The following is a 26,675-nucleotide window of genomic DNA, read 5'->3' on the forward strand; positions in this document are numbered from 1 at the left end:
TCATCCCAAAAATACTCCTGTTGTTTAGATGGGGGGAAGGGAGGATGGCTGGCTGAGAAGTAGCAAGCTGGATCCTAGCTCCTTTCCATACCTCCAGCAGGCTCCAGCCCAGGGTTTATTTTGAGTTCAGACAAAACAGTAGCATCCGTACTCCCTCTGCCCCACTGACAGTCCCCTTTTCCTATCACCCCATTTCTGGGGCTTAGTCACCATTTTCAACTCTGCTCTGAGCTGTGGGACATTAGGGGTGTTCAGGTTCCTGGGCTGGCTGGACTCCACAAGGCCAATTTTCAAGCCTTGGGGTGATGGAAATTGTAGTCTTGAGGTCTTCTTGATGAGTTAGAGCTTTGGGATGAAGAATCTGGCCATGATCCTGAGTAAGGTCCTGATGGTGGCAATAAAGTCTGACTCCTAATAAGCTCTGCATACAACCCACCTTTTCTCATGAGCTCCCTATGGGTTCCAACCTGAAAGAAGCAGGAAGACAGAAGTATATACAATATGTCCCTCCAATCCTTGGTCCTGGGGAAGCAGGCTAGAACTCATAAAGGACTTCATTCTTAGCAGGTCCTAGCCAATCACCTTCAAAGTCAATCAATACTTAGGGATTCAACCCAATGGGCTCTCTGCTTGGAGGTGGCTGGGAAGGATTACCTGAAGGAAGCACCGAGCACTTTTTTTTTTTTTAGTTTTTGCAAGGCAACGGGGTTACATGGCTTGCCCAAGGCCAGACAGCTAGGTAATTATTAAGTGTCTGAGGCTGGATTTGAACTCAGGTGCTCCATCCACTGCGCCACCTAGCCGTCCCGGCACTGAGCACTTCTAACAATCCTGCAAGACTCCAATTCTAAAGAAAAACTCAGGGGTGATGCCCAAACTTATTCAGATCCTGAGCACACAGCACTCTCTTCCTTTGGACCCCAAAACAACAGAGGAACCTTCAAAATTTCAGGCATCTGAGAGCTTTGGCCCCAAATGGAATTTCTTCAAAGGGATGGTCTCAGGGTCAACTATGGAAACCTTAGGTCAACTTCTGACTGGGGATGAACCCACTCCCCATCTACTCTTCCACTCCTGGCCCTGAGGCTTTGAGTTTTGTGTCCTGACTTAATACTTTTGGACTCTAGGTGGTCTCAGTAATCTCAGCTCTCCTAGACCTGAGGAATTAGGATAAAGTGAAAGCATAATAGATCTGGGGTCAGAGATCCAAGGTTCCAAACCTGAGAACAAATTACCTCTTCTCTCTAGGCCTCAGTTTCTTTATCTGTAAAATCTGGGGAACAGATCAAGATAATTTCTTGCCAGCTCTGGATCTATGATCTCTTTCCTATTGATACTGACATTCAGTGCCTCATTTTCATCTGCTTGCCTCAATACCTTGTATTTGTAGATAATAAAAACTTCCTCCTCATATATTATCTCATCAGTCTTACACCATCCTGTGGGATATACCAGTTCTTAGAATCTCTGAGGAACAGGGAGGATTAAAGTGATCTATAGCTAAAAAAATGGAGCTAAGATTAGCCACCAGGGCTCTCAACTCCCTTTGCAGCGCTTCTGCTTACCATCCCACACCATAATGCTAACCTCAAGGCCTGGATTTATATCACCTTGTTATCTGGTGTTCCCCCTCCCCTCCTCATTGCCAACCACAGAGGTCGAGCTCTAGTTTTCTATTTTTGGTTCACCCAGGTTGGGGCTAAGCCTAAGCCTTCCAGCTGACCTCCTTGATACAGCCTTGGGACATCACGATAATCTGGTGTGCAGAGCGAACCGTGCTGAGACGGTGGGCGATGACTAGTACTGTGCGGCCAGCACTGGCGCAGTCCAGGGCTTCCTGCACAACTCGCTCCGACTCCCCATCCAGTGCACTGGTAGCCTCATCTAGGATCAGCACTTTGGGCTGTTTGATGAGGGCTCGGGCAATGGCTAGACGTTGCTTCTGGCCTCCTGAGAGGGTTGCACCTCGCTCACCTGTGGGGTGGGGGAGGAGGGGACACAGAGAAAAGGGTTCCAAACATCACTAGGTGTTGCTTCTGTCTCCCTGATCAAGAGTCCTGAAGAGGATTCTGGCATCTCTACATGATGCCTTTGCTCATTCTTGCCAAACAGAAGTGGGGCATTGAGAGCAACTGGCCTAAGGTTGAAGACTCCCTCGGTTGTGCTGGGGTGTTAGTCTTCTGATGGTTTAAGTTCAAAGAACTTTTTTGGTCCCAAACCAGCTTGTTTCAGTTTTTAACTGTCAGACTCTCCACTTGGTCTTCAAAAGACATAACCAAAAAACAGTAGGCCTCTCTATAATGTCACATGCCATGAAGAGGTTTGCATACTTATACACATGTGTGTGTTCATGCATACACATTGACATGCTGGTGCGGATAGAATAATTTTACAATGGCTACAAGGAAATATTGAACTTGAATATGCCATTACTGGGCTCCAATAATATGCTCCCAAAAGGTTAATGACAGGACCAAAATATCCTGTAATAGCATTTTTATTTTGACAGGAAGGGGTCCCAGTAATTGGGGAACAGAAAACAAAATTATGGCATCTGAATATAATAGACTTATTAAGTGGTGAGAAAAGAGCAATCTGAGGAATTTAGAGAAATTTAGAGATAGGCCCGGCCTGTATGAACTACTGAAGCAGTAAGCTAACCAGAAAAATAACATAGGACTGCAATACTATGAATGAAAAACATTCTGTAATAAAGCTGAAAGGTGAATACTCTTAATGACCAATCTTAGACTTAAAGAAGAGAGGAAGATTCAGGCCTCATCCCTTTTGGTAGACAGGGGCCTGATGCTATGTCCTTGCCAGTGTATCAGGCTTCAACACTGGGTTGGTTGGTCCCACTGAGGATGTGTATTTGTGTGCCAATCAGTAAAGGTGTAGGGGAGGGAATGAAACAGTGGGAGAAACATCCAGAAAATGGCTCCAATGTAAAAATAAAAGTTATCAGCCAAAAAAAAGTATTTTGGCTCAAAAGCCAGCTCTCTATCCACCCTCTTCTCCCAAATTGAGATGGCATTTATGTAGGTTGTTTATAAAGTACAAAGGTTGGCTTATCTGAGCCTTGTAACAATCCTACCATTATAGGCACCAGGCCTAACAGTCACCCAGCTGTTGAGGTTCAGTGCTGGGACACCAGGAGTCCAGGATGAACTGGAATACCCTGAGGCAAAATGGAAGTAAATATTCTTGGGCCCAGCAAAGGAGCACAAAGAGACCTTCACGTTAAGCTCGGCCCAGGATGTACTGTCCTGAGAAACTACTTTGATCCTCCAGCCTTTGGGATGCACAGGAACACATCTGGTGTGGAGCTGCAGAAAATGGGATGAAGGGGCTGAGATCTCTACCTTCCAACTCGGGGGGAGTACCCCACAAGTCCCTGGGGGGGCTCTTTTGTTTGTACTTCAGAACAAGGATTCTGCCATGGACAACACCCTCAGAGCTTCCAATGGACAAGATTCAGCAAGTGGAGAAATCTGGATGTTTGCTTGGATGACTAGGTGGCTGTTAAAACTGTTATCCCTTTTGGCAATAAATTGACCTAACTTTTGTGTTGAGCACCATTATGTACAGCAATTTAATTCAAGAAACATGTGAGGGGCTGCCTATTATGTACAGGTATGTGATGGAAGGGCTTTAGAATTCAGGAAGAAGCAGAAGCTGATCTGGGATGGCAAAATTTGGGGGGGAATTAGACTGGCAGGAGGAAGTAACCCCAAATTTCCATTCGTTCCTTTGTTAAGTCAGGCTGTCCCTCCCCTTTGGGTAATCAGACCCCAAGAAATGGAAGTAGAGAGACCCCTCAAGTCTTCCACCAGGCCCAGGTTGGCCTCACTTACTCCAAAAGTCCTATCTTAAATCCTGTTTCAGCTTATTTGCATCTTTAGGTGAGATGTATCTGGTGATTCCAGTTGTGTTTCTAAATTGCCTTGAACCCTTCAGTTTTCTTGATTTCAGGTTCAGTAACCTCATTTTTTTAAATCATGTATTTTAGTTCTAATCTGATAAACCTTTGCACAAGTCCATTGAACCCTCTTTGAAGAGTCCCCAGACATTTCTCTGAAGTCAAGGAACCCAGATCTGGTCAAAGAACTCCTGATAGGATTTGCCCCCCCCCACGCCAAGCCCATACAAGGTTTGCCTTTCTAAAAAAAAAATGCAATCCTCTGGCTAGGCTTCTTCACTGAAACTTAGGATTCATTTATTATAGCAAGTCACAGATCGGTTGCTCTGTGATTGAATTAGGATTTTTCTTCCTCAGATATTCTCCTCTCAAATCTTACTGTGATTTTTGGAAGCTTCTTTATAGCTTTGGTTGTCACGGCATCAGAACTGAGACAAATGGGCTACTGTGTCAAAGATTGGGAGTAGAGTGGAGGGTATGGTCCTACTTACCTACAATGGTGTTATAGCCCTCCGGGAAACTGCAAATGAAATTATGGGCATTAGCTTTCTGTGCAGCTGCATAGACTTCTTCATCAGTGGCATCCAGCTTCCCTAGGCGGATGTTCTCCATGATGGTTGTGGCAAAAAGGACAGGCTCCTGGGGGTGATGAAGGATCAATCAGGAAGTCACCAGTACCCCTCCCTCCTCAAGGCTCACCCATTCCTGCCTCTCTAGCTCCTCTCCATCCAATGGTATCCCCAGAATTGTTGGGGTTGTTGCAGTCAATAAAGGGAACATATTTTGGTTAAGATAGGGGCATAGTTCTCTGAGATAACAATCTGGGGGAGAAAGAGGATGGTTAGAGTCAGTTAGAATTGCAAAACCTGGAGGTAGAAAAGGAAGCATAGGGAAGGGCCTCCTACAAAGGTATGGTAAGGATGCTGGTACTCTGAGAGGGGCCATGATGGGCCACCCAGCCTCACAAACTTCAAGTGAGTCATCTTTTTGAGCTGGTTCCCACTAACTTGGGTGCAACTCATGCACTGGACTCTGGTCTCTCACTCAGGGGCTGGCAGGCAGCTCTTCATTACAGAATCATGTCTAAGATAACAGGATAAAAGCAATCCATGCCCTGATTTGAGCACCATAAAACAAACCAGTGTCAGGTGGATATAGGGAGGAGGGAATCCTTGGGACCATGGCTAAGGTCTTGAGGGGCAAGTCAACAGTAAATGTAGGGAAAGAACCTGGAACAGTGATTTTACTAATATAGGCAACTCCCAGGTACAGAAATTGCAGTCATTGATGCAGGTCAGTATCTTCTCTGCACCTTCTGACTCCAGAGAACCGCCTAGATGAGGGCCCACTCACTGGGTCCCAAATGCCACTGCCCAAACCAGATTAAAATCTCTTTAGGAAATATTTGACAAAATAAATAAAAATACAATATAATATATATATATATAATATTAATATGTGGTTTTTCTAAGTCAATATTTGGCTCACACAGGTCTTTCCTGTGCTTTAGTGGCCTGTTTCTGTTTGAGTTTGACACCTGTGAACTAGAGCACTGAGAGGTTAAGTAAATTACCCAGAGTCCCAGAGCAGTGTATGTGAGGGACAGGACTAGATTGAAGTACAATTCATGGTAATACCGACATAACATTTTTCCACACCTCCTGTTCAGAACTGGCTATTTGGTGGCATAACTTCAAGGGGCCCAGAAATACCTTCCCCACCCTCTTCTTCTTCCTTTTTTTTTTTTGATTTTTGCAAGGCAATTCGGTCAAGTGATTTGCCCAAGGTCACAAGAATTAAGGTCTGAGGCCGAATTTGAACTCAGGTCCTCACCTAACTGTCCCCTGAAAATTTCCTTTTTACAATAAAAGGGAAGATTGAACACACACACCTATAGCCTTCCCATTCACTTGAAGGTGTAAATGACCAAACTTTTCCTGAGAACATTTTGGTAACAGGAAAAAAAAAACAGAAAACATAAGGGGAAAGAGTGTGACATGGGTGCAAAAGAGGATAAAGAAGGAAAAGATGAACTGAACCAAGATTGGTTGGTTATGATAGTCACAGCTGATGACTACTTGCTTCCCCCACCCCCCAGCTTCCTTACTCCCAACACTGTTGATTCATCCTTTTTTTCACCTGGTTTATGAAGCCAATGACTTGACCCCGAAGCCAAGAAGGGTCTAGGGTTCGAAGGTCCTGCCCATCCAAGCACACCATTCCTTCAACAGGGTCATAGAACCGTTCAAGCAGTGAAGCCACTGTAGACTTTCCTGGGAAGACAAGAGTATCGGGAAAGAGATTAAGATAGGAGAAGACCCTTCCTTGGGAAGATGTGGCTATAAAGAGAGATTTTGAGAAGAGGTAATCCTAGATTGGGAGCTAGGGTCCAATGTCTCAGGCGAGCTGGGAGATTCTGCCCCCGGAGAAGTTTCAGGATGATTTAAGGGAAGGATCTACTCACCTCCCCCAGACTGTCCCACCAGGGCCACTATCTTTCCAGGAGGCAATGTCAGATTGAAGTTCTTGAGCACAAATAAGTTTGGCCGGGAGGGATAGCTAGAAGAGCATGAGGATGAAACATGTAAGACAAGAAGGGCTCTAACCTTGCCTTGATGATTCCCATCAGTTTGAAGGAGCAGAGGCCAGGAGATTGAAACAAAACTTACCTCTTCTTCCAGGACCTCTCTCTACTCAAGGGGGTTAAAGGGATGCAGAAAATAAATCCTCCAACAAAAAAACCCAAGGTGAAGAACAGAACCCCTCACTCTCCAATCAAGAGGGTCCCTCCTATGAGAAGCTCTGCATATAAAAGGTCACATCCAGTGACTACATCCCCACCCTAGCCACAAGCGTCCCATATGCTTACCTGAAACAAACATTCACAAAGCTGATAGCACCTTGGAGCTCAGTCTCTGGAATGCAGCAGCCTCCTTGCAGTGGAATGTCTGGGGTCAGAGACATATACTCAAAGACCCGGGCCCCAGCACTAAGCCCTCGAACAACCTAAAGGAAGAAGTCAGAGGTAGAGGGTGGTGAGGAGACATCCAGCACTGAACCCTAATCCATACTCCAGCTAGCAATGATGGATGACGGATTCCTTTGGTGGGGAAGGGGACACAGAAGATGGGCCTTGGAGCAAGCCTAGGACTTGTACCACTGAAGGGAAAAAGGAGCCTGGAGAGGTCAAAGGAGCCTGAAGAGGTTATGGATGAGAATGAATTGAGGTCTGAGCAGAAAAGAGAGGTTAAGGATCCACATCACCTCCACACCTCTGGGTTAACAGAGGTCTCATTTTTTTCCTTTTCCCTGCCAGACTGGTCAGGCCCCAACCAAATGTGAAAACAGGCCAAGCTTCCCAGCATCCAATCATTGCCTCCCAGGTCAAGGGTTACCTGACCTCCGTCCAACTCACCTGACCAAACAGAACAGAGAGATTGGCCATGGACCTGCCGGGGAGAAAAGAGAGAGACAGGCTAAGTGAAACAGGGATAGAAATCACAGCAGCCACAACGGCAGTACTTCTATTGAGTTTCTATGAGCTAGGCACTGCTTGAAGGGTTATGATCTCACAACAACCCTAGGAAGTAGGTGCTATGTGTAAATGAGGAAACTGAGGCAACTGACTTGCCCATGGTTTCATGGTTACTAAGTATTTAGAGGCCACATATGAGGTCAGCTCCTGTGTTGAGGCATAAAGAACCAAGACACACTGGTTAGAAGTTCAGCTGTCATCTGGACTGCGGAGGAGGGGAGGGGTAAAAACTGAAAAGGAAATCATTGTTAAACAAGCACTAGGGAGGAGGATGAGGGACTAGGATCACCCCAAGAGAACTTCTGTGATCTGTCTGCTAGTCTGCTCCACTGTGCCTTTCCATACCCTCGGGTACTGAAGATCTAGGGTGCCGAGGTATTCCCGGAGGCTGGAAGGATATATTGGGGAAACAGGGAAATGGGGAAGAAGTTGGTGAAACTGACTCAGTAGGTGGGAGGGGATGGATGTTAAGGAACTGGAGTTGGAGGCTGACTTTAAGCTATGTGGGAGGGAGGTAGTAAACAATTAGTCTGAAATCAGTAGTCACTTTGGACCTCTAGTAGCCCACTTTTGTTTTGCTTTTTGCTTTTTGTTTTTTGTTTTTTTTTTTAGGTTTTTGCAAGGCAAATGGGGTTAAGTGGCTTGCCCAAGGCCACACAGCTAGGTAATTATTAAGTGTCTGAGACCAGATTTGAACCCAGGTACTCCTGACTCCAGGGCACGTGCTTTATCCACTACGCCACCTAGCCGCTCTGTAGCCCACTTTTGGACCTCCATTCCTGGAGGTCTGATTTCATTATGGGCAACCAGATAGGTGTTCCAACCCCCAGGGGAGGGGAAAAATGAAAACTGGTTATAGAAGAAGAGTAGGCATACAATTTGTTCATATTTTGGCTGATCATGAGAAGAGCACAGCTTCTTGAATAAATGAAGAGTACTTGAGGTTGGGAGGATGGAGGAAGATTAGAGAAGAAAAAGACTGTCCTCCAGACTAAGCTGGTAAAGGTCCAGGTCCTGGTCTCCTGAGCATCTCAGTCAATGACCTTCCTTCTCTAATATGGTCATTGCTAGAGATAGGCAAGGTGGCTTCCCACAGATTCCCAGCAGGGGGAGTCAGCTTCCAGCTGCCTGGCTGGAGACTCAATTCAATCAACAAATACTTGGCTCAGATAGAAAGTGGAGTTAGAGAAAACTTAAGTCTGAATTCTGCCCCCCCGCAAGATCTCAGTTCTATTTCTTCCTAAGCCAGTCTCTGTCACTACTTCTAGTGCTCCCCCTGGCTCTGCTACCATCTCCTGTCAAAAGTCCCATGGTCATGTATGTGGTTGGAGAGTGGGTGTCCCTCCTCCACCACCAAGCTCTCACCTGCTCACTCTGCCCCTGCCCTCCTGGGATCCCCCTCTGACCTGTCTGGAGTGTTGAAATGACAGTTGGAAAGGAGCTGGACTATACTATATACTACATGCTACATCCAAGTACAGCCCCATGGAACACGGCAACCAAGCAGGTGGCAAGAAACTAAGGGATAATTCTAGAAGACCCTAGTCTCCAGGGTGCTGGGGAGAAGAAGGGAAACATGAGTCAATTTATTGCATTCATCCATCTAGCTCTTCATCACTGTTCTGAGCCTTGGAATAAGTCCAAGAAAAAAGGGGATGTGTGTATGTGTAGGGGGAGTGTGTGTGTGTGTACACATGCGGTGTGTGTGTGTGGAGGGGGTGTGTTAGGATGGAGGGGAGTGGGGTGTGGGGGTGTTGGAGTGGAGACGGGGCTGGGACTATTGTGAATGACAGAAATATGTGCAGGTTGAATTGGGGAGATGTTTCTCAGTAGAGAATCCAAGTTTTTTGAAAGCATCAGTTTTGGGTAGGTTCCATTTAAAAGGAGTTACTGACAAAGTGGAGTTTGAACAGAGAGAGATGACCAGGATAAGTCTACAGATCATGTCATACAAAAGACAAGGGAACTGAATTTGTTTCCTAGAGAAAAGACAATGTGAGGGGCACACAACTGGTAGCTATTTATGCTGAAGGACAGAAAAGTAAACTTTTTGTTTTGGGTTACTTTATGTGGCAAAGCTGTGGGATCACTGAGTGGACATGAGAAGGAGTTAGTCCTGGGATCAATGGGAGTAAAAAGAACTGTCCAACAGTGTAAAGGATCATCTAGAATACAATGATTTCTCCAGGCCTGGAGGAATTTATAGAGGTTGCCTCTCACCCTGGATGAGAGGCTATATTGAAGAAGGTCTTGGGTTTGATAATTCTGCCTGGATAGCACTGAGGACACCCAGCTGAAGGGAGTACACAGAACTAATGCTGGAAGCAACCACAAGGCAAACCTCCTACAGTGAATTTGAGTGTCCACGCCTGTGCACCCCATAAGTCACAAAGCAAAGGTCAGCTTGGGAAGGGATTGGGCTGATGGTGGCCCCAGCCAACCCTCACTCACCTCTGCACAGTCTGTGATGCCACCAGGAAGGACATGAGATCCCCACCTGACAGCTCCCGTCCTGCCACCAGGGAGCCTCCTATGAACAGTGTGCCCAGAACCATGCCTGTGTGGGGAATAGCAGATAAGTCACATGGAGGTAGTGCAGACAGGGGGGGTATCTGACAAAGTGGAATAAGCCTGGGCTGGGGTCTGGCCTCTGCTCTAGCTCTGTTTCCCATCTTGGGCCTTTTTTTCCCTTTTAGGTTTTTACAAGGCAAATGGGGTTAAGTGGCTTGCCCAAGGCCACACAGCTAGGTAATTATTAAGTGTCTGAGACTGGATTTGAACCCAGGTCCTCCTGACTCCAGGGCCGGTACTCTATCCACTGTACCACCTAGCCATCCCCCAAAGGCCCTTCTTGACTAGGCCTTGGTTCCTCTAGCTGTCCAATAAGGAATGTCTGGGGTTCTTGGATTCTATGAGTAAATAGACCCTCCCAGATCCCCTCCTGTTGTCTCAGGGAGGCTCTGGTGGATCCTGGGCCAGCACGCCATGAGGTCACTCACAGTTGAGTGCAATGTTGGAGAGTCCCTGAAAGATGGCGATGCCCTTGCCCAGTTTCTCAGACAGCCGGCACGACTCCTCCAGCTCTGTTTTAAAATGCCTGGGATTGGAGATCAAATACCAGACATTGAGAGACAAGCCAGGGCACCACGTGGGGAGAGGGGACCCTGCCCAGGGAGGCCCCTGCCCCCCACCCCACCCCACCCGCTTGCCTCTCCAGGACTCACTCTTCTTCCTGAGGCTCCATGGCAAAGGCTCTCACAGTCCGCACATTCCCCAGGGCCTCATCCGCCACAGCTGTTGCCTTAGAGATCTATAGTGAGCCCAGGAAGGAGGAAGCAGGGATGGTTCTGACATCTAAAATGGGTTAGTGGGGAGGCAAAGGGAGAGCCCAGGGAGGGCTGGGAGCTGGGGTCAAGGGTGATGGGAGGTGACCCTGTACCTGCTCCTGGGCGTGTCGAGAAAGCTTTCGGAGGAGGGAGCCCAGCAGTGAGCCAGCCCCAACCAGTGCAGGGGTAAACAGCAGCAGAATAATTGTGAGGCGTGGGGACAGCACAGTCAGGGACACCACACAGCCAACCAGCTGGGTACAGCTGCGGAGGCCCTGGAAGGAAAGAAAGGAGATGCTAGCCACTCGACAAGGATATCTCACAGCAGATACACAGGGGCCAGGGAAGCCACTGCTCCTCATCTGCTCCCCTCTGCTGGTCTCCTGGGGGTGGGATTTCAGAAGCAGTGAGGAACAAAGTGCCCAAATCACTCAGGCCCTATTTCTGACTTCTTCTCTTTCCCCCAAAACTTCCCTGATTCAAAATTCCCTTCCTTTTCCCAGATGTGGCCTTAGGGTCTTCCCTGGGTCTGTCTAATCTCCCTCAAAGAGGGCAATCAGGAGCCCCCTGACCTGGGAGATGATAAGTTTGAAGGATGACTTGAATTCCTGCACATCAGCTGTTAATCGTGCCACCAGCTGCCCTGTCCTTTTGGTGTCAAAGAAGGCGATGTCCTGTCTGGAGGAAGGAGGGTGGGGTCACCTTCCGATAAGGTCCTGCTCTGACATCCCAGCAGGCCTGGGCTCCATGATCAATTGGGAACCACTGGAGACAAACACCAGGGCCAGGGAGACAAGGCCAAGGTTGGAAGGGGGCAAGAAGGGACTTCGAGAGGTCTCCCAACTTGGCCCCTTGACCTCATAGAGGTAAGCTTTTCATTTTAGACAAGAAGCACCTGGAGCAAAGGGAAACGTTAAATGATTTAACCCAGATCATATAGCCATTAACAAATGTCAAAGCCAGAATTTAAACTCAGGGCTCCTGGATCCTAGGGTATTTCTTTTTCCAGGTTATGATACCTTTCCTGTCAAGGAGAAACTGCTTCCTTGGGCCAGAAATGGGAGCCTTAGAGAGGAAGAAAGGGCATCAGCCCCAAGACTCAATTTGGCAAGGCTCTGAAGGTTTATTTACTGTAAAGTAGTTATAGAAGTATCAGGAAGCTTCCCTATCACCACTGATTTTCCCTTGACATCCCTACATCACTAATTGAGCCCTTCATTATTTCCCAGAGTCTGTACTCCTTTGTGGTGTGCTTAGGGAAGCAGACCTTTTCTCTTCCCGGGCCTGCTCTTCCGTCCCAACCCACAGTCACCTCTCCTTACACCGGCATTACCGAAGCAGGCAGCCAAACAGTTCTTGCCGAATATCTCTGGCTACACGTTCCCCAAGCCTTGACAACAGTACCAGGTATCCAAAGGTCAGCAGCCCCTAAGGAGAAGAGGAAAAATAGAAGATCCACAGAAATCCACTGAGGGCCCCCCCCCCCCAGCTTATTCTTGTCTAAGTATAATACTATATCCCTCTCTGGTCCCAACCCCAGAATAACAGCAAGGCTTGAATCCCTATTTAAGGCAGTATACTTTAAAACGGATGGTTATGAAATGTCCCTCAAATCCTCCCCATCCTGACTCTGTTCCACAATACCTGGAATGTGTAGAGGCTGAGCAGATGAACACCGAGACCTCGGGCCTCACTCATGAAGTTCCCCAAATGATCCTGGGTGTATTTCCCCACAATCTCCACAAGCTGGCCCAGGAGCAGGGGGATTTGCACATTCACCAAGGCTGACCCCAGTGCTAGCTGGGGGTGGGGTAGGGGGAAAAGGAGGAGACAGCTTAGTAGAGGGGAATCTATACTTCTGTGGCCATAACAATGATTGGCTGGCTGTTCCTGAGGCCCTGATAGGTGGATTCTAGGCAGTCCTTTCCTCTTCAATAACTAATACTTCCCCTGTTCCGTGCACAGCCCTTGCTCCCTCTATTTTTATAGGACTCATATACAGTGGGTGCTCTTCTTGAAAGACCCAATAAGGTTTCAAGTGCTCTTTCTCCTAACTGACTGAAGTTTAGCCTCCCTGGATGAAATTCCCTGCTCTATCTCTTCCCCTTCCATTTCCTCAAAATGGTCTCATTCCCATCATTCTCCCTGGGTGGCCATGTTACAGACTGATGTATTTTGTCTCTGGGCCATCCCCCATTCACCTCTTCCTATGACACTGTCCCTGGCAAAGATGAAAGAAGAATATGGATGTTGGGGGAGGGGAAGAAGACCTCACCACAATGGCTGTCCCCAAGACCAGCAGGTGGGGCCTCAGAAAGCGCCAGAAGAGAGCCCAATTGAAGCAGGGCTCCTCAGATGGGCACTTGGAATTTACAAGCGGCACCTCCTCCATCATCTCACACCGCCCCACAAGGTAGAGGCGGCAGCCCTTGTTCAATATCATAGGACCCAAGAGTAGCCCCCCAACCCAGAGGGAGGATCCTTGACGGAGAGCTGGAAGCCTTCTAGGGAGGCATAGTCGGAGCCGAGCCAGGGCCCGGAGAAAGTAGGAGCCGGTGCAGCCATCTGAATGCCTGCAGGGAGAGAGTGGTCTTAGTCAATCCATTTACCAGGAGACCAGAGCTAGTCCCTGCTATGACACACACATGAATACAACTGAAGAATGACAAAACAGGGGCGGCTAGGTGGCACAGTGGATTAAGCACCAGTCCTGGAGTCAGGAGGACCTGAGTTCAAATTCGGCTTCAGACACTTAATAATTACCTAGCTGTGTGGCCTTGGGCAAGCCACTTAACCCCATTGTCTTGCAAAAAAAAAAAAACCTAAAAAATAAAAAGAATGACAAGATAGCAGTAATGTTTTCTCTCCCAATCCACTGCTCTTACTGAGCACGCAGATGGCTCCGCTCTCCTTTAGGCTTCAGCCTTTGGACACCTCATGATTTTAGAAGCAAGCTCAAAGCCACCTGGGACATATAGTCCAACTCCTGCATCTTAAATGAAAAAACTGAGGCCTAGAGAAGTTGGGTGGGTTGCATGAAGTCACCCAACTAGAGGTACTGGTGGAAGCTGACATGATGTCCAATGCTTCTACTCAGTTCTACTTTTCCTTTCATTTCCTGTGGACACTAAAAAGACAGGACACTGAGGAAAAGAAAAAAAAATCAGAATTTAGAGAGGGCATCGGACTCATGTTCCAGCTTTGTCACTACAACACTTCATGTGTGATGCCAGGCAAGCCACCGACCTTTGTGCCTATGTTTTTTCTCATTTGACAAATGGGGATAATAATAATAATAATGATAATAATACTGTGTTCTTTTGGAGGTTCAAATGAGTTAATGGATAAGAAAGTATCCCGAGAGCCTGCAGCATTACGGTGGACACACCAAGTTTCTCTTTCACAGAAACCTGGGCTCACTGCTCCCTTGCCAGGCGCCCTAAAGCCCTCGGGCTGCTTTTATCCCTTCCGGCGCCCTTGCCGGTGGGGTCTCCCTTGATTCTGCTTCTCGGCTGGGCCCCCTCCTCCGTTTCCCTCCCCGGCTCTGGCCTCCCCAGGCCCAGCTTTCCAGCCCATGAATCATTGACTGTCGCGGGTCGGAGGCCCAGGCTCGGGGCTCTGGAGTCCGGCTGCTGCCAAGGAGCGCGGGAGGAGCGCTTTCTGGCCCCGGGCCCTGCTGTCCAGCCCACTACCAGGCCGGCGCCCCGGCATCCCGCTGCCTCTGGCCCCCCGAGTCCTCAGTGCGCACGGGGCGCTTCTCGGGGACCCTTGGGCCCGGCTTCCGTGGGGGGGGGGCCCTTGGGACGCGGACGGGAGGAGGCCTGTCCTCATCCCCCCGCCCGTGGCCCACCCGGAAGAGCTCTCGGGCGCCACCCCGGCGGGCCCTGCCCCCGGGCCCCTGGGCTGCGGCGGTGTAAGACACCGGCCGGCATCAGAGCCGCCTCTATCAATTATTAAGCGCGCTTCCCGGGAGGCTGACGTTACACCTGGAGCGGAGGGAACCTACATTTCCCAGCAGCCTCGCGGGGGACCGGAAACTACATTTCCCAGGGGGAGCCCTCGCGGAACCGGCGAGCCGCTGCCCGCTCCACCCGGGCGCCCCTTTTTACCTGACGGCCGTAAACGTCCGGGGTCGGAGCGGCAGCAGCAGCGCTCCCCGAAGGGGGCAGCTCCGCAGCCCGACCCGAAATAAGTGAACCAACATTTTGGAGCGGGGGGCGGGGAACCGAAGCAGCCGGCAGTGGCGGTTTCACCCTAGTCCCGCTGAAGGCGCCATGTTGATTCGGTCCCCTTCCCGACGAGCCTCACGAGCCTCAGCTAGGATTGGTGGAAAGATCTTGACCTCCACCCTTCTTAGTTATGATTGGAGAAAATCTCTCCGACTGTATCTGCCCTGAGCTGTGATTGGTGAATCTGTCGGGGCCCTTCCCCCTCCGGGACGATGATTGGAAAAGCCTCCAAACTTCCTTTGCGCTCCCTCCCCAGTGGGGGCGTGGCCAGGCGAAGGATGGGGTGGGGCGAAGGGGCGGGGCCGGGCGTGCCAGCCTCCGGATCCAGCCCGGAGGCGGGGTGGGGGCGGGGAAGTGCTGGGCAGAGGCGGGTGGAGGCCCTGCCAACCTGACCTTTCCTCTAAACCGTGGTTTGGACCACAGAAAGTTGAGGCTGGGATTGCGGAAAACTATCCGTTTCCTAGATTTATGACCTCGGGCCTTGTTGCCTCAAGATCTGAGAAGGGGATCAGGAGTGGGGAGGGGACTCCGGGGGCATGAGGCAGGGGCTGGGGTCTAGGTGGAGCAGATGTAGGAAGAGAACGGGGGTTTGCGCTCATGAGTGGGATCCTGGAGCATCAGAATGCAGGGGAGCCTTTAGAGAAGACGGCTGAGAGGAGGGGGATGTAGGGGGCCCCGAGGCTGAGTAGGGGAGGCTTTCCTAAGATGATTGGGGAGATGGGGAAATGGTTTCGGGTGTAGGGAAAGCCTCGGAATTTTGGTCTTTTCCTTTCAGGCCATCAGAGCAAGCTTTTGATGGGAATGATGGTTCAAGAGACACTAGAATTGCCATCCAACTCCAAGGGTCTACTGATAGAACACATTCAATGACAGAATCTCGTGTCTTTATTCTAAATAAGAGTCTGGGCAGAAAGGGAAATGAGGCAGAAATGAACACTAATATCGTGAGTGCAGATGTATTATGTTCATATTCAGAAACAATAGGATAGAATTTTGGATGAGGGGCAGCTATATGGCACCAGTCCTGGAGTCAGGACCTGAGTTCAAATGCAGCCTCAGACACTTAATAATTACCTCATTGTGTGGCCTTGCATAAGTCACTTAAACCCATTGCCTTGCAAAAAAAACAAACCAAAAAAAAAAAAAGAATTTTGGGTGAGCACCTGTGTGATCTTGTGTTCCCACCTGTGAAAGGAAGGTTTGCATTAGAGAATCTTTAAGGTCATTTTAAACTCTAAATTCTATCATTCTTTCCTAGCCCATTCCCCAGGTTGCCCGACATGCTCCTCCAGGTACCAGAGAGCCTGGGCTTGTCCTACCATCCCCCAGGGCCCTCAGCTTCACGTAAACTTCACCTGGGTGGCTGAGTCGGCACCTGAGGAATGGGTCTAAAAGGGGAGGCTGAATACCAGCCACCTGCCTTCCTGATGAGTCACGTCTTTAGGAATGAGACTAGCCATGCCGGCTCTGGGTTCTCTCCTGACCCAGTGAGCCAAAGACCAAGGAGAAGATGCCAGCTCAGCCCAACCATCCTGTTCAATCCTATCTTACCCTCAGGGGAATCTGAGAAGTTGTTCATTCCAAGCTGAGGAAGTCTAATGTCTCTCTTTTCCTCTCCAAGTCACTTGAGTTTGCTTCTTGGAAGTCCTGAGGAACTATTTCAACACTGTTGAGTCAGATATGAGAAAGAGGCAAAGGCAGAACTCTGTGAGGCAGGGTATTGGGAGGGCTATAGGTGGGGTAGGGGGGCATATTTAAACACTGTCCAGCTAATGGGGGGGGAAGGAATAACTGAGGCATAGGAGATGTGACCCTGGGGTTCTCCCAGGAGTCTTGGGAGGGGCAATAAGTGGTCAGACAGGTGCCTGGGAGTCAGGACGCCCTAGGCCTGCTTTTGGCTGAGTCACTCTTATGTTGTTGTCAACTGGAGAACCACAAGCTCTGCACCCCAGAAAACAACAGCAGTGTTTCTGTTGGAAGAGCCAGCCTGATGGTGAGACGGATGGGATGGGGGGGGACAAAGGGGCAGCAAGAGAGATGGGGGGAGCTAGGACCAGGAGCTACACTGCTATCCCCTTTGCTCCCTCCTCCTCAATGTCTGGGGCCTAGAAGGGGTAGGATCTCCTTCTTCTCTATGTCTCCTGTTCCCTACCCAAGAAGTTCCCCTTCCCAATTTCTTGCTTCCATCCCACGGCCCCTTAATCCAGCCAGAACTTCAGGGGTAACTCAGCCCCACATCAGTGACCTCTCAGTCCCAGAAACCCCTTCCCCTCATGGGGAGTCTTCTGGAACCCCTTCCTCTGCTCCATCTGGCCTAAGATCCTACTCTACCCCATGCTTGGCCTCGGTGACTTCCCTTCCCTCACAGTGGTCCCTCCGGAACTCTCCTGGGCTTCGGATGGGCCCCCTGATCCCAGAACAGGATTACGAACGACTGGAAGATTGTGATACTGATAGGGACTGCGACAACAATCAAGACTCACCCCTGCCAGGAGAGGACCAGGAACCCTTGCTCCATGTGCCTGAGGGGCTCAGGGGTAAGTGGGGTTGGGGAAGGTTCTGTATGGGGTAGGAGAAGGTACAACTCAGAGAGGGAGGAGCAGAAGTGACAGAGTCCCCAAGTCTAGAAAGTTCAAGGGGCAGGGACATTGAGACAAAGGAGTTGGAGGTCAAGAGGCTAAGAGAATGGAGACTACAGAGGATGATGGTTTAGACTTCAACATTTAGAGTTCCATCTCTCCCATTTACCAACTGGGTGTTTCTGGATAAATAACTTCATCTCACAGTGTTTGTCTCTTCTGCTGCAGAGTAGGGATAATACTATCTACCCCACAGGGAGGCTGTGAGGAAAGGAAAGGTGAGTAATTGTCATCTGTACCTCTTCTCCATCCAGGTTCTTGGCATCACATCCAGAACTTGGACAGCTTCTTCACTAAGATATCTTGTTTGCCTGCAGTTGAAGGGAGGAGGTAGTGGGGAGATGTAGGCTGAGGAAGGCTGAGGGCTGTGGAGCAGGACATTCCTTGAAAAGGAATAGGTAGGGGTGGCTAGGTGGTGCAGTGGATAGAGCACTGGCCCTGGAGTCAGGAGTACCTGAGTTCAAATCCGATCTGAGACATTTAATAATTACCTAGCTGTGTGGCCTTGGGCAAGCCACTTAACCCCACTGCCTTGCAAAAAAAATCCTAAAAAAAAAAAAGAGAGAAAGAATAGGTAAATGAGAATTGGCAGGGGCTGGACCCCTGGGATGAGTAGTTTGATTGGGGGGGTACATGAGGGGTGTGGTAGGTTCTGGGGCTTGGGGGAGGTCTTTGATAAATCTCAGATTTATTCCTTGATGAGTCTGGTACCTCTATAACTACCACCAGCGGAATGGCTTTGCTTGTATGCTTTTGGAGGATACCTTCCAGTTGGGGTAAGTAACATTTAGCTCCCATCTTCATTCCACATCATTTCTCCTCCCAACAAACAGCAGTCCCTCTTCTCAACTCTCCTGAAGTCCCCCATTCTTCTTTTATCTATAGTTTTCTTTCTCCCTCTCATTTCCTACCCCTCAGAAAGTTTTATCAGGGCTGGGGTTGTTTCTCTGGGATCCCTAGGGGCTTGGGCATTGGCCTAACCCTCAGGTTCTGTTCCCAATTCCCACCACCCTTGGTTGCCTTTGGCTCTACCTTCATCTTTATCCCACTTCATCCACAGACAGTTTGTTTTCATTGTTACCTTCACTACCTTCCTGCTCCGCTGCGTTGATTATGATGTTCTCTTTGCCAACCGACCCGTTAATCATACACGGCCTGGCGCCCCTGCAATCCTTAACAGCAAGGTGACCCTGTCTGATGTTATCCTTCCTGGTGCTCAGTGTGCACAGCGGTGAGTGAGAGCAGAGAAGGGGTAGGGGGAGTGTGGCTTTGGAGCCTGGATGGTTCAGGGACTGAGGCTGAGGGATTGAATCAATGACTTTTCCCAAGATCAGAGACACTGCCACCCCTCCTCATCCTCTGTTCCAGCTACAGCCGAGGTCCAGGCAAAGATGAGCAGAGGGCTAGGGAATAAGGCTGAACAGAGACAGTCAGACTGGTGAGAGGAAAGGGACCCAGGGGAATTCCATTACTCTGACCTTCTGTCTCAGTCTCCAGAGCTAGGCCATCCTTCCTAGATCCCTTATTTCTATGCCTATTTATCAGATCTGCTCTTTCTTCCATCCCTACTCCATCCCCTTTGATTCTGGGCTCACTTGTTCTGCTCTATTCTAATCTCTTTAGGTAACCAAATCTTAATCCAGTCTCCCAATCCATCTGTTTTATACAGGATACGTTCTAGCTCCCTCCTGATCTTCCTTTTGTTCCTGGCCTCAGGGTTTTGGCTATTCCGTCTTCTTCGGTCCCTTTGCAACCTCTTGAACTACTGGGATATTCGAACATTTTACAGAGAAGCCCTGCACATTCCCCCAGTGAGTTGGATCAGGAGAAGGATAGGGGTGCTGGGGAAACAGACATATTAGGGACAGAGAGGAGAGGGGGGGAAAGGGAGTAAGATAATGGGTCCAAGAAGAAGCTGAAATAAATAGCTTTCTGGGGATATCAGGGAGGTCTGGGACTTCAAGGTTGGTAAGAGGGATATTGTCAAGTTACCAAATCTTTCTTGACATCTACTTTATGCTTGGCTTTGTGGGAGACATAGAAAAGATGAGTTATGGTGTCTGCCCTTGAAGAAGTCTAGGTGAGGAGATGAAACCTGGGTTACAAAACAACTAGATAATGCACCATGGCTTATCATCAGAGTCTAGACATGCACACATCAGGAGCTCTGTAGAACTGGGCAGAATGAAATGGTTTGAGAAAGGGAGTAATAGTTGGATAGGATTTGGATAGTGGAAGGGAGGTTACTGTTCTGCAACTTCTGTTCATGTCTCTTCTTTCTGCCCTCTGGGGCCAGATCTCTTTACATCTGGAAACATAGAATCACAGAATACTGGATCTGGAAGAAGTCTTAGCAGCCATCTTGATGCAGTTTCTCTCTCCATGGGGGGTGGGGATCTGAGGCCCAGGAAGAAGAGTAGTTGGCCAAAGGTTGGACAACTCTGGAATTAGGAGTCAGTCTCAAGATTGTACTGTAGGAGAGTTATTGGAGATGAGTGTGATGAGATATGAAGAGGCAGGGAGCTTAGTGGATAGAAGGCATGCCTTAGAGTTGAAAAGGCCTGGGTTGGGTTCAATGCCTGCCTAGAAAACATATTGTCTGTGTCATTGCAGGCAAGAGGGAACTCTCAGTTACTTGGAACCATCTTCCTTGAGGGATAGAGTTTCCACCCTGGGAGTTCCTCACACTGATGAAGTCACAAGTCTTGACCATCACTCCCTCCTCTCCTAGAGAGTCAGCTCTTGGATGGGGCTTTTTCTTTTTGCATTACTCAGAGCTGAAATATTGGGTTGGACACACAATAGGGGCTTAATATTTGTTGGTTGAATGAATTCCTATCTGGGGAATGAATCCTTGCTGTTTCAGAACAGGACAGTGACTTGATGGAAGTAGTGATTTAGAAAGATCAGTCTGGCAGCTGCTCCATGGGAATTGAAGGACAAGAAACCAGAAAGAAAAGACCAATTTGATATCAGGCTGTTGAAATTGTCCAAGTGCCACATGATAAAGTTCTAGATTAGTGTGGAAAGGAGCTTTTTTCTTTTCAGTAAATCAGTAAACGATTTCTTAAGTACTTTTGTGTTTAAGCCCTTATGCTAGGTACAAGGATGTTTTTTCCTTTTTTGGGGGGGGGGTGTGGAGTGGGATCAGAGTCTTTAATCTTTTGGTGTAGGGAGAATGTGTCTTCTTTGATTGAAGACCTGTATCTTCTCTGGACTTCATTGTTTAGGCCAGGACCTGGGGCATTAAGAAATCAACTGACCTGCCTAGGGTCCCACAGCCAGGGCTGCTAGAGACCATACTTGATTCTGAGGCTTCCTCTCTGTATTGACCTGTATTGACAAAGCCACATTTGATGGAACCAGGCCAAACAGGAGATACATCTTGTAAAAGGTGGACTGTGCTCTAGAGCTCACCATCCCAACAGAAGGACAGACCCCAAGAGGCAAGTCCAAATGAAGCTGTCCTAAGGCCTGGCATGATTTATAATCAAATGAGTTGCATGGACAATGAGGACTGTAAGAATTCAGGAGAGGGTGAAAAGGAAGGAAGAAATGGCAGGTTTGATGACAGATTGGAAATAAAGGTTGGAGAAAGAGAGAAAAGGAGAATTCCACGGTGAGCCTGGGTGACTAGGAGGAGGAGGATGATGGGAGACCAAGTGAAGACAGCATGAAGTTTGTTCTGGGAAGACAGCAGTAGTGTGAATCTAGACTTGTTGAATATCAGATGAAACCAAGGACCCCAGATGGGGGAGTGGTCTATATTTGGGTGTCAGTGTACTAGTCATCAAGAGGGGTAGTGCTCTTCCTAGGACTCACTCTCGTTCCCCTCTTCCTTCAGGAGGACCTTAGCAAGGTGCCCTGGGCTGAGGTGCAGTCTCGTCTCCTGGCCCTACAGCGTGGTGGTGGCCTCTGTGTGCTGCCGCGGCCTCTGACGGAGTTAGATGTTCACCACCGCATCCTGCGCTATCCCAACTACCTGGTGGCTCTGGCCAACAAGGGCCTGTTGCCGGCCCGCTGCCCACTGCCCTGGGGAGGCAATGCCACTTTTCTCAGCCAGGGCCTGGCTCTCAACCTTGATCTGCTCCTCTTCCATGGTCCAGTCTCATTGTTTCGTGGGGGCTGGGCATTGCCCAGTCCCTATAAGCGGAACTGTCAGCGATGGGCTCTTGCTACTCGCCTTCGCCGGACTCTACTGCTGCTGGCACTAGCCAATCTGGTTCTCTGTCCACTGGTTCTAGCTTGGCAGGGCTTACATGCCTTCTTCAGCCATGCAGAATTGCTGCGCCGGGAGCCTGGGGCCCTAGGCATGAGACGCTGGTCCCGCCTGGCCCGGCTGCAGCTGCGCCATTTTAATGAACTGCCCCATGAGCTTCGCACCCGTTTATCCCGAGCCTACCGCCCTGCTGCCCGTTACTTGCGAGCTGCTGCACCTCCAACTCCACTGTTGGCCCTGTTGGCTCGCCATGCTGGTTTCTTTGCTGGTGCCTTGCTAGCTGTCCTGTTGGTGCTCACTGTGTATGATGAGGATGTGTTGGCTGTGGAACATGTGCTGACCACCATGACAGGGCTGGGTGTGGCACTGACTGTGGCCAGGTCAGCAGATGGGGCACCTCCCTCCCCCCTTCCTTGGGGGAACCCTTTGTCCTAGAACAGAAGTTTTCTTTATCTCATTTATTTTTTAGTTAATTAGCCCAAGAAAACTGGTCCATCCATTCATTCTATTCTCTCACTTTTTAAGAGTCATACAATTTTAGAGATTAGAAGGGACTTTGGATAGCATCTGATCTAACTTCCCTATCTTAAAGGTGGGGAAACTAAGGCCCAGAAAGGAGAAATGACTTACTTGCTCAGGCCACAGAGTTGGTCAGTGACAGTGCTAAGATCAGAAAATAAACATCCCACATAGCTTAAGTTTCAAAGATTCATAGAATTTCGGGCTGGCAGGGACCTAGGAAACTATGTAGACCAATCCCCTATGTTTATAGAAGAGGAAAGTGAAGGACTTATTCAAGGCCATCAGCTAATGACAGCCAGAACCTGACGTCCAGCCTGGGCTTCTCCCATCAGTCCCTTTGGCCCCATTCCTCACTTCTTTCTCCAGGTGCTTTATCCCTGAAGAGGAGCTCTTGGGCCGCTCCCCCAAATCCCTGTTGCAGGCGGCTCTTGCTCACATGCATTACCTCCCTGAAGAGCCCGGAATCACCGGGGAAGGCAGCACTCACCACCAGATGTCGCAGCTTCTGCAGTACAAGGCTGTGAGTGCAGGCAGCTGATTTGGAATGTGGACAAGCCTGCGGGGCCTGGTCTAGGGGAGATTGTGGAGTTGAAGGCTGGGACCTGATTGTAGGCCAGGACAGCCCTGGCTCCTTGGGTCCTCAGTCTGGGGAGTAATTTGGGATCACAGGGTTCTGTTCCATTCTGTAGTGGCATCTTGGACTAGGTCCATAGAATATAACCCATTCTCTCCTCAGATGGCTCTTAAAGTGAGAACATTTCTCCTAGCCTCTTTCCCCACTTTATTTCCCCTAGATCTCTCTCCTAGAGGAGCTCCTCTCTCCAGTCCTCACCCCCCTTGCTCTCCTCTTTTGGTTTCGCCCTCGTGCCCTGGAGATCATCGACTTTTTCCGGCACTTCACTGTGGATGTGGCTGGGGTTGGGGATGTCTGCTCCTTTGCTCTCATGGATGTGAAGCGCCATGGTCATCCTCAGGTCAGAGTCCCCCTCTGACCCTTCCTTTCTCCCATAGATTTAGGAGATGGGAGCCCTGGCCTAGAGAGTGTCCATGGGATGGGGAGCAGTAATAGTTATATTTTCTCCAGGAGCAAAACTGGGGTATGTGTGTAGGACCTATTAAGACTGTAGTCCTATCTTAATGTGTGATGTCGGGCAAGTTGCCCAACCACCTCAAGTCCAGTTTCTTCATTTGTAGAATAATTGTGATGATGATGAGAACAGCCATCAACACTTGGAAGTAGGCACTGTTATGATCCCCTTTTTACAGATGAGCAAACTGAGGCAGGCAGTCAGTTTGGTGATTTGTCCAGGATCACATAGCTGGTGTTGGAAGCTGGATTTGAACTCAGGTCTTCTTGACTACAAGTCTAGGGTGTTATCCACTGTTATCCACTGTTGTATAGTTTAGTCATCTCTGCCCAGCCTACTTCACAAGATTCTTATGAAGCTCAAATGATGATTATGAAAATGCTTTGAAAAGTACCCAAGGGATCAGCAGTACACCTAGTGGCTAGAGATGGCTTTCCAGTCAGGAAGACTGTCTTACTGACCCTCACATCCATGACTTGCACTGGTTGACTGTGAATAGTAGAGCAGTGGCCTGGAGACACTGATGGAGGTAGTTTTCTTTTTTCCAGTGAAGTCACAGGACTGACAAAGAACAGTATTAAGTGTCCTGTTGAAGACCATGACATCAAGTGCTTTGACAAGCACTTGAATTGAATTTGAGTGAGGATATGCTGTTTTCAGTCCCCAGCCTCCCTTTTTTATTTGGAGTCAGCTTGGTACAGGAATGGATTTGCATCAGGACGGCTGGTGATGGTCATAGGGTAATGGAGCATGCTTTTCCTGCAGTGGCTCTCAGCAGGACAGACAGAGGCCTCAGTATCCCAGCGTGCAGAAGGTGGGAAGACAGAGCTTTCCTTGATGCGTTTCTCATTGGCCCACCCTCGCTGGCGTCCACCCGGGCACAGCTCACAATTCTTGGAGCAACTTCGGGGCCGGGTTCAACAGGATGCTGCTCTCTGGGCTGCCACTCCAAGTCGGTCCCCCCCCACACCTGGTCAAGGTCCCAGTTTTCTAAGTGATTCCACTACATCTTCAGTGAGTACCTCCCCGAAACTTCCACCACTGCCCTAAACTGCCCCTCCTGTTTTTCACAGCCATCAACCACTCTTTTACTTTAGTCTGTAACTCTCCCTCAAACCTAATTGGTTCCACTCCTACCCCTTGTGCCCTTTGACCCTGGAGCCCTTGTTAGTCTGACATCTCTTGTAGAGATTCACCGACCTTATCACCAGGACCTCCCCAAGTACCCACCACTTTCCTCTTGTGTAGCCTGAGGCCCTCCTGGCCAGCCTACTGTTACATCCCCTTCTGCCACCTGGGGAACTGAGTCCAGTTGCTCCCTGCCCAGCTGCTGCAACCGCCAGCCTTCTGGCCTCCCTCTCAGGTTCCTCATCCCAGGCTGGCCACGATCAGAGGTAGGGGTGGATACAAAGTGTGGTATGAATCATGGGGGGGGGGGGCCTAGACCCAGGATACCTAAGGAAATCCTGCTCTTTTGAGAGAAATTTGGGAAAGATGGGGGGGGGTGTGACACAGAGGACCTGCCCTCTGGGAAGGATGTAACCAAGAAATTAGTCACTATGGGGAGGTCAAAGCCCATCAGACTAAGGATTATGTTTGGAGGTGGCAGAGTGACTCTCTGACTTGCTGAGCTGCCTGTCTCAGTAGTGTGTCTCCGGGAGGTCCTGGGGTCCGGAGCCCTGCCCTGCTTTCAGAGCTTGCCTCTGCTGAGATGAGTCTCCATGCCATTTACCTGCACCAGGTGAGCTGGGAACAGAGTACAAAGAAGGGCTGGGAGTGGGGATGGGGTTGCTAATTAACATGTTGCCTGAGGGAATGTGAGGGTATGGTGGTGGTGGGGGCCCCTTGGCCCTTCAGTCTCCCTGTAGAAACTGGGAAAGCCTCTGGGCTTGAAGGGTGGGGTCAAGGAAAGAAGCCACCCAGTGGGGGTGCTCATGCCCTCCCTCTGCCCCTCAGCTCTACCACCAGCAGCAGCAAGAGCTATGGGGGGAGACTTCAGCCACACCACTCCCAAGACTCTGGCCCAGTCCCCAGAGGCCACTCACCCCTGAAGATGAAACCCTGACCTGGCACAGTGATGGTAAGAACCTGGCAATTGGGATGGGTTCTTGGGAAAGAGTAAGCATCTTGATGCAGTGGAAAAAGGCAGAGGGTCTGGGTTCTGATCCTGCCTGTTGCTTATTACTTGTGTGATCCTAGGCTAATCACTTCACCTCTATAAGCCTCAGTTTCCCTGTCTATAAAATGAAGGCTAAATAGCTTTTGAGGTTCCTTCTGACTTTAGATCTATTTGAACTCTATGTGACTGATGGCTTCTTTTCCCAGGCACCAGCCCTGCCTCTAGCTCCAGCTCCAGCCCCAGACAAAAATGGGGGCCCAAGGGAGCCAGTAATCTACCCCTTGGGGGGTGGCAAGAGGAGAGCAATGTTCAGAAGGAGCCAGAACTTAATCCCAGCAGTGGCTGAGAAGCAACCCATGCGGTCAGTACTGCCTGGGGTGGGAAAGACAAGGGGAATGAATGATTAATGGAAAGGGGGTAGTGTGGTGGGTAATGAGGACCAGGGCAAGAGAATGAATGTTGGGGGGGTGGGAGGGCAAAGGGGGCTTTCTCTGGATTTGGGGCCCTTGGACCCAGTCACATGTCATCCTTTCCTTTCCAGGTTCTCCATCTCCCTTGGCTGAGCAAGGTTGGGAAGACTGACCATTAGCCGGTTCTTATGCAAGCTCAGAGACCAGGGGTCAAACCTGGATGGAAGTGGGCATGCCCTTGGGGGGTGGGTGGGAAGTCATGAGCTAGCCCCAGAGAACCAAGTGAGATGAGGAGGGGTGGGCCCAAGGGGAGAAAGTGGGGGAGTCCCTAACACAAGCACCAGGCAGATGGCCCCTCTGCACCCCAGACCCCGGTGAGTCAGATGGGGGAGGGCCCATTTTTGTCACCAGACCCCCTTGCAAGGGTGGACCTTGGTGCAGGTCGCCTGGGCATGGATGTTTGGAGTTAAACTGGCCGGGGGGTTGTGCCCTGGCCAGAAGTGAAATCAAGTTCCGGTGGCCTTGAACCTCTTCCCTCGGATGTCTGATGGGACTCGGGCTGGGGTGGGTGGGTGGGTGGGAGTGGAGGGGGCCCCCGGGCACCTCTAATAAAGCATTGAAGGTCTCCCGGGCCCCTCTGTGGCTTTGTCCCAGTCCCCGCGCGGCGGC

General features: G+C 49.7%; 2 protein-coding genes and 1 long non-coding RNA gene across 11 annotated transcripts; 1 reads left to right on the top strand and 2 right to left on the bottom strand.

The window, feature by feature from the left end:
• Positions 1-15,096, bottom strand: ABCB8 (ATP binding cassette subfamily B member 8). The gene is made up of 16 exons (XM_074193364.1): positions 14,890-15,096; positions 13,056-13,353; positions 12,425-12,580; positions 12,114-12,208; positions 11,353-11,458; positions 10,894-11,055; positions 10,679-10,764; positions 10,454-10,551; positions 9,906-10,011; positions 7,335-7,368; positions 6,789-6,925; positions 6,384-6,478; positions 6,059-6,192; positions 4,411-4,558; positions 1,724-1,974; positions 1-467 (listed from the first exon to the last, which is right to left on the bottom strand). Exons 1-16 carry the CDS (start codon positions 14,982-14,984, stop codon positions 291-293), a joined length of 2,178 nt encoding a protein of 725 aa, XP_074049465.1. The 5' UTR covers positions 14,985-15,096; the 3' UTR covers positions 1-290.
• Positions 14,705-26,582, top strand: ATG9B (autophagy related 9B). 9 transcript variants are annotated; one of them, XM_074193358.1, is made up of 16 exons: positions 14,705-15,187; positions 15,785-17,002; positions 17,378-17,546; positions 17,903-17,946; positions 18,360-18,424; positions 18,709-18,879; positions 19,318-19,459; positions 21,493-22,247; positions 22,756-22,909; positions 23,184-23,363; positions 24,243-24,491; positions 24,726-24,871; positions 25,122-25,218; positions 25,434-25,557; positions 25,803-25,957; positions 26,138-26,582. In XM_074193358.1, the coding sequence occupies exons 2-15, from the start codon at positions 17,000-17,002 to the stop codon at positions 25,940-25,942; spliced, it is 2,439 nt and encodes an 812-aa protein (XP_074049459.1). In that variant the 5' UTR covers positions 14,705-15,187; positions 15,785-16,999; the 3' UTR covers positions 25,943-25,957; positions 26,138-26,582. The 9 variants fall into 9 exon arrangements, with proteins under 9 accessions (XP_074049459.1, XP_074049458.1, XP_074049460.1 ...); XM_074193357.1 differs by lacking the exon at positions 14,705-15,187 and having other exon boundaries at positions 15,358-17,002; XM_074193359.1 differs by lacking the exon at positions 14,705-15,187 and having other exon boundaries at positions 16,860-17,546.
• Positions 16,089-18,142, bottom strand: LOC141492725 (uncharacterized). Its single transcript, XR_012470040.1, has 4 exons — positions 17,888-18,142; positions 17,493-17,568; positions 16,561-16,675; positions 16,089-16,194 (listed from the first exon to the last, which is right to left on the bottom strand). It is a non-coding gene; the product is annotated as an uncharacterized LOC141492725 (long non-coding RNA).
• Positions 26,583-26,675: the final 93 nt, after the last annotated feature.

This window comes from Macrotis lagotis, chromosome 7, assembly GCF_037893015.1.
Source record: "Macrotis lagotis isolate mMagLag1 chromosome 7, bilby.v1.9.chrom.fasta, whole genome shotgun sequence".
Lineage (NCBI taxonomy): Eukaryota > Metazoa > Chordata > Mammalia > Peramelemorphia > Peramelidae > Macrotis > Macrotis lagotis.

What these genes read in the sequence shown, in the direction of transcription:
- ABCB8 (XM_074193364.1), bottom strand. Translation starts at nt 14,984, where the DNA reads ATGTTGGTTCACTTATTTCGGGTCGGGCTGCGGAGCTGCCCCCTTCGG. An exon ending in CTCGACACGCCCAGGAGCAG is followed by an intron (nt 10,765 to 10,893) that starts GTACAGGGTCAC and finishes GGCTCACTATAG; the next exon opens with ATCTCTAAGGCAACAGCTGT. An exon ending in TCATTGGCTTCATAAACCAG is followed by an intron (nt 4,559 to 6,058) that starts GTGAAAAAAAGG and finishes CATCACCCCCAG; the next exon opens with GAGCCTGTCCTTTTTGCCAC.
- ATG9B (XM_074193359.1), top strand. Translation starts at nt 17,000, where the DNA reads ATGGTGAGACGGATGGGATGGGGGGGGACAAAGGGGCAGCAAGAGAGA. An exon ending in AGCGCCATGGTCATCCTCAG is followed by an intron (nt 23,364 to 24,242) that starts GTCAGAGTCCCC and finishes CTTTTCCTGCAG; the next exon opens with TGGCTCTCAGCAGGACAGAC. An exon ending in GTGATTCCACTACATCTTCA is followed by an intron (nt 24,492 to 24,725) that starts GTGAGTACCTCC and finishes CCTCTTGTGTAG; the next exon opens with CCTGAGGCCCTCCTGGCCAG.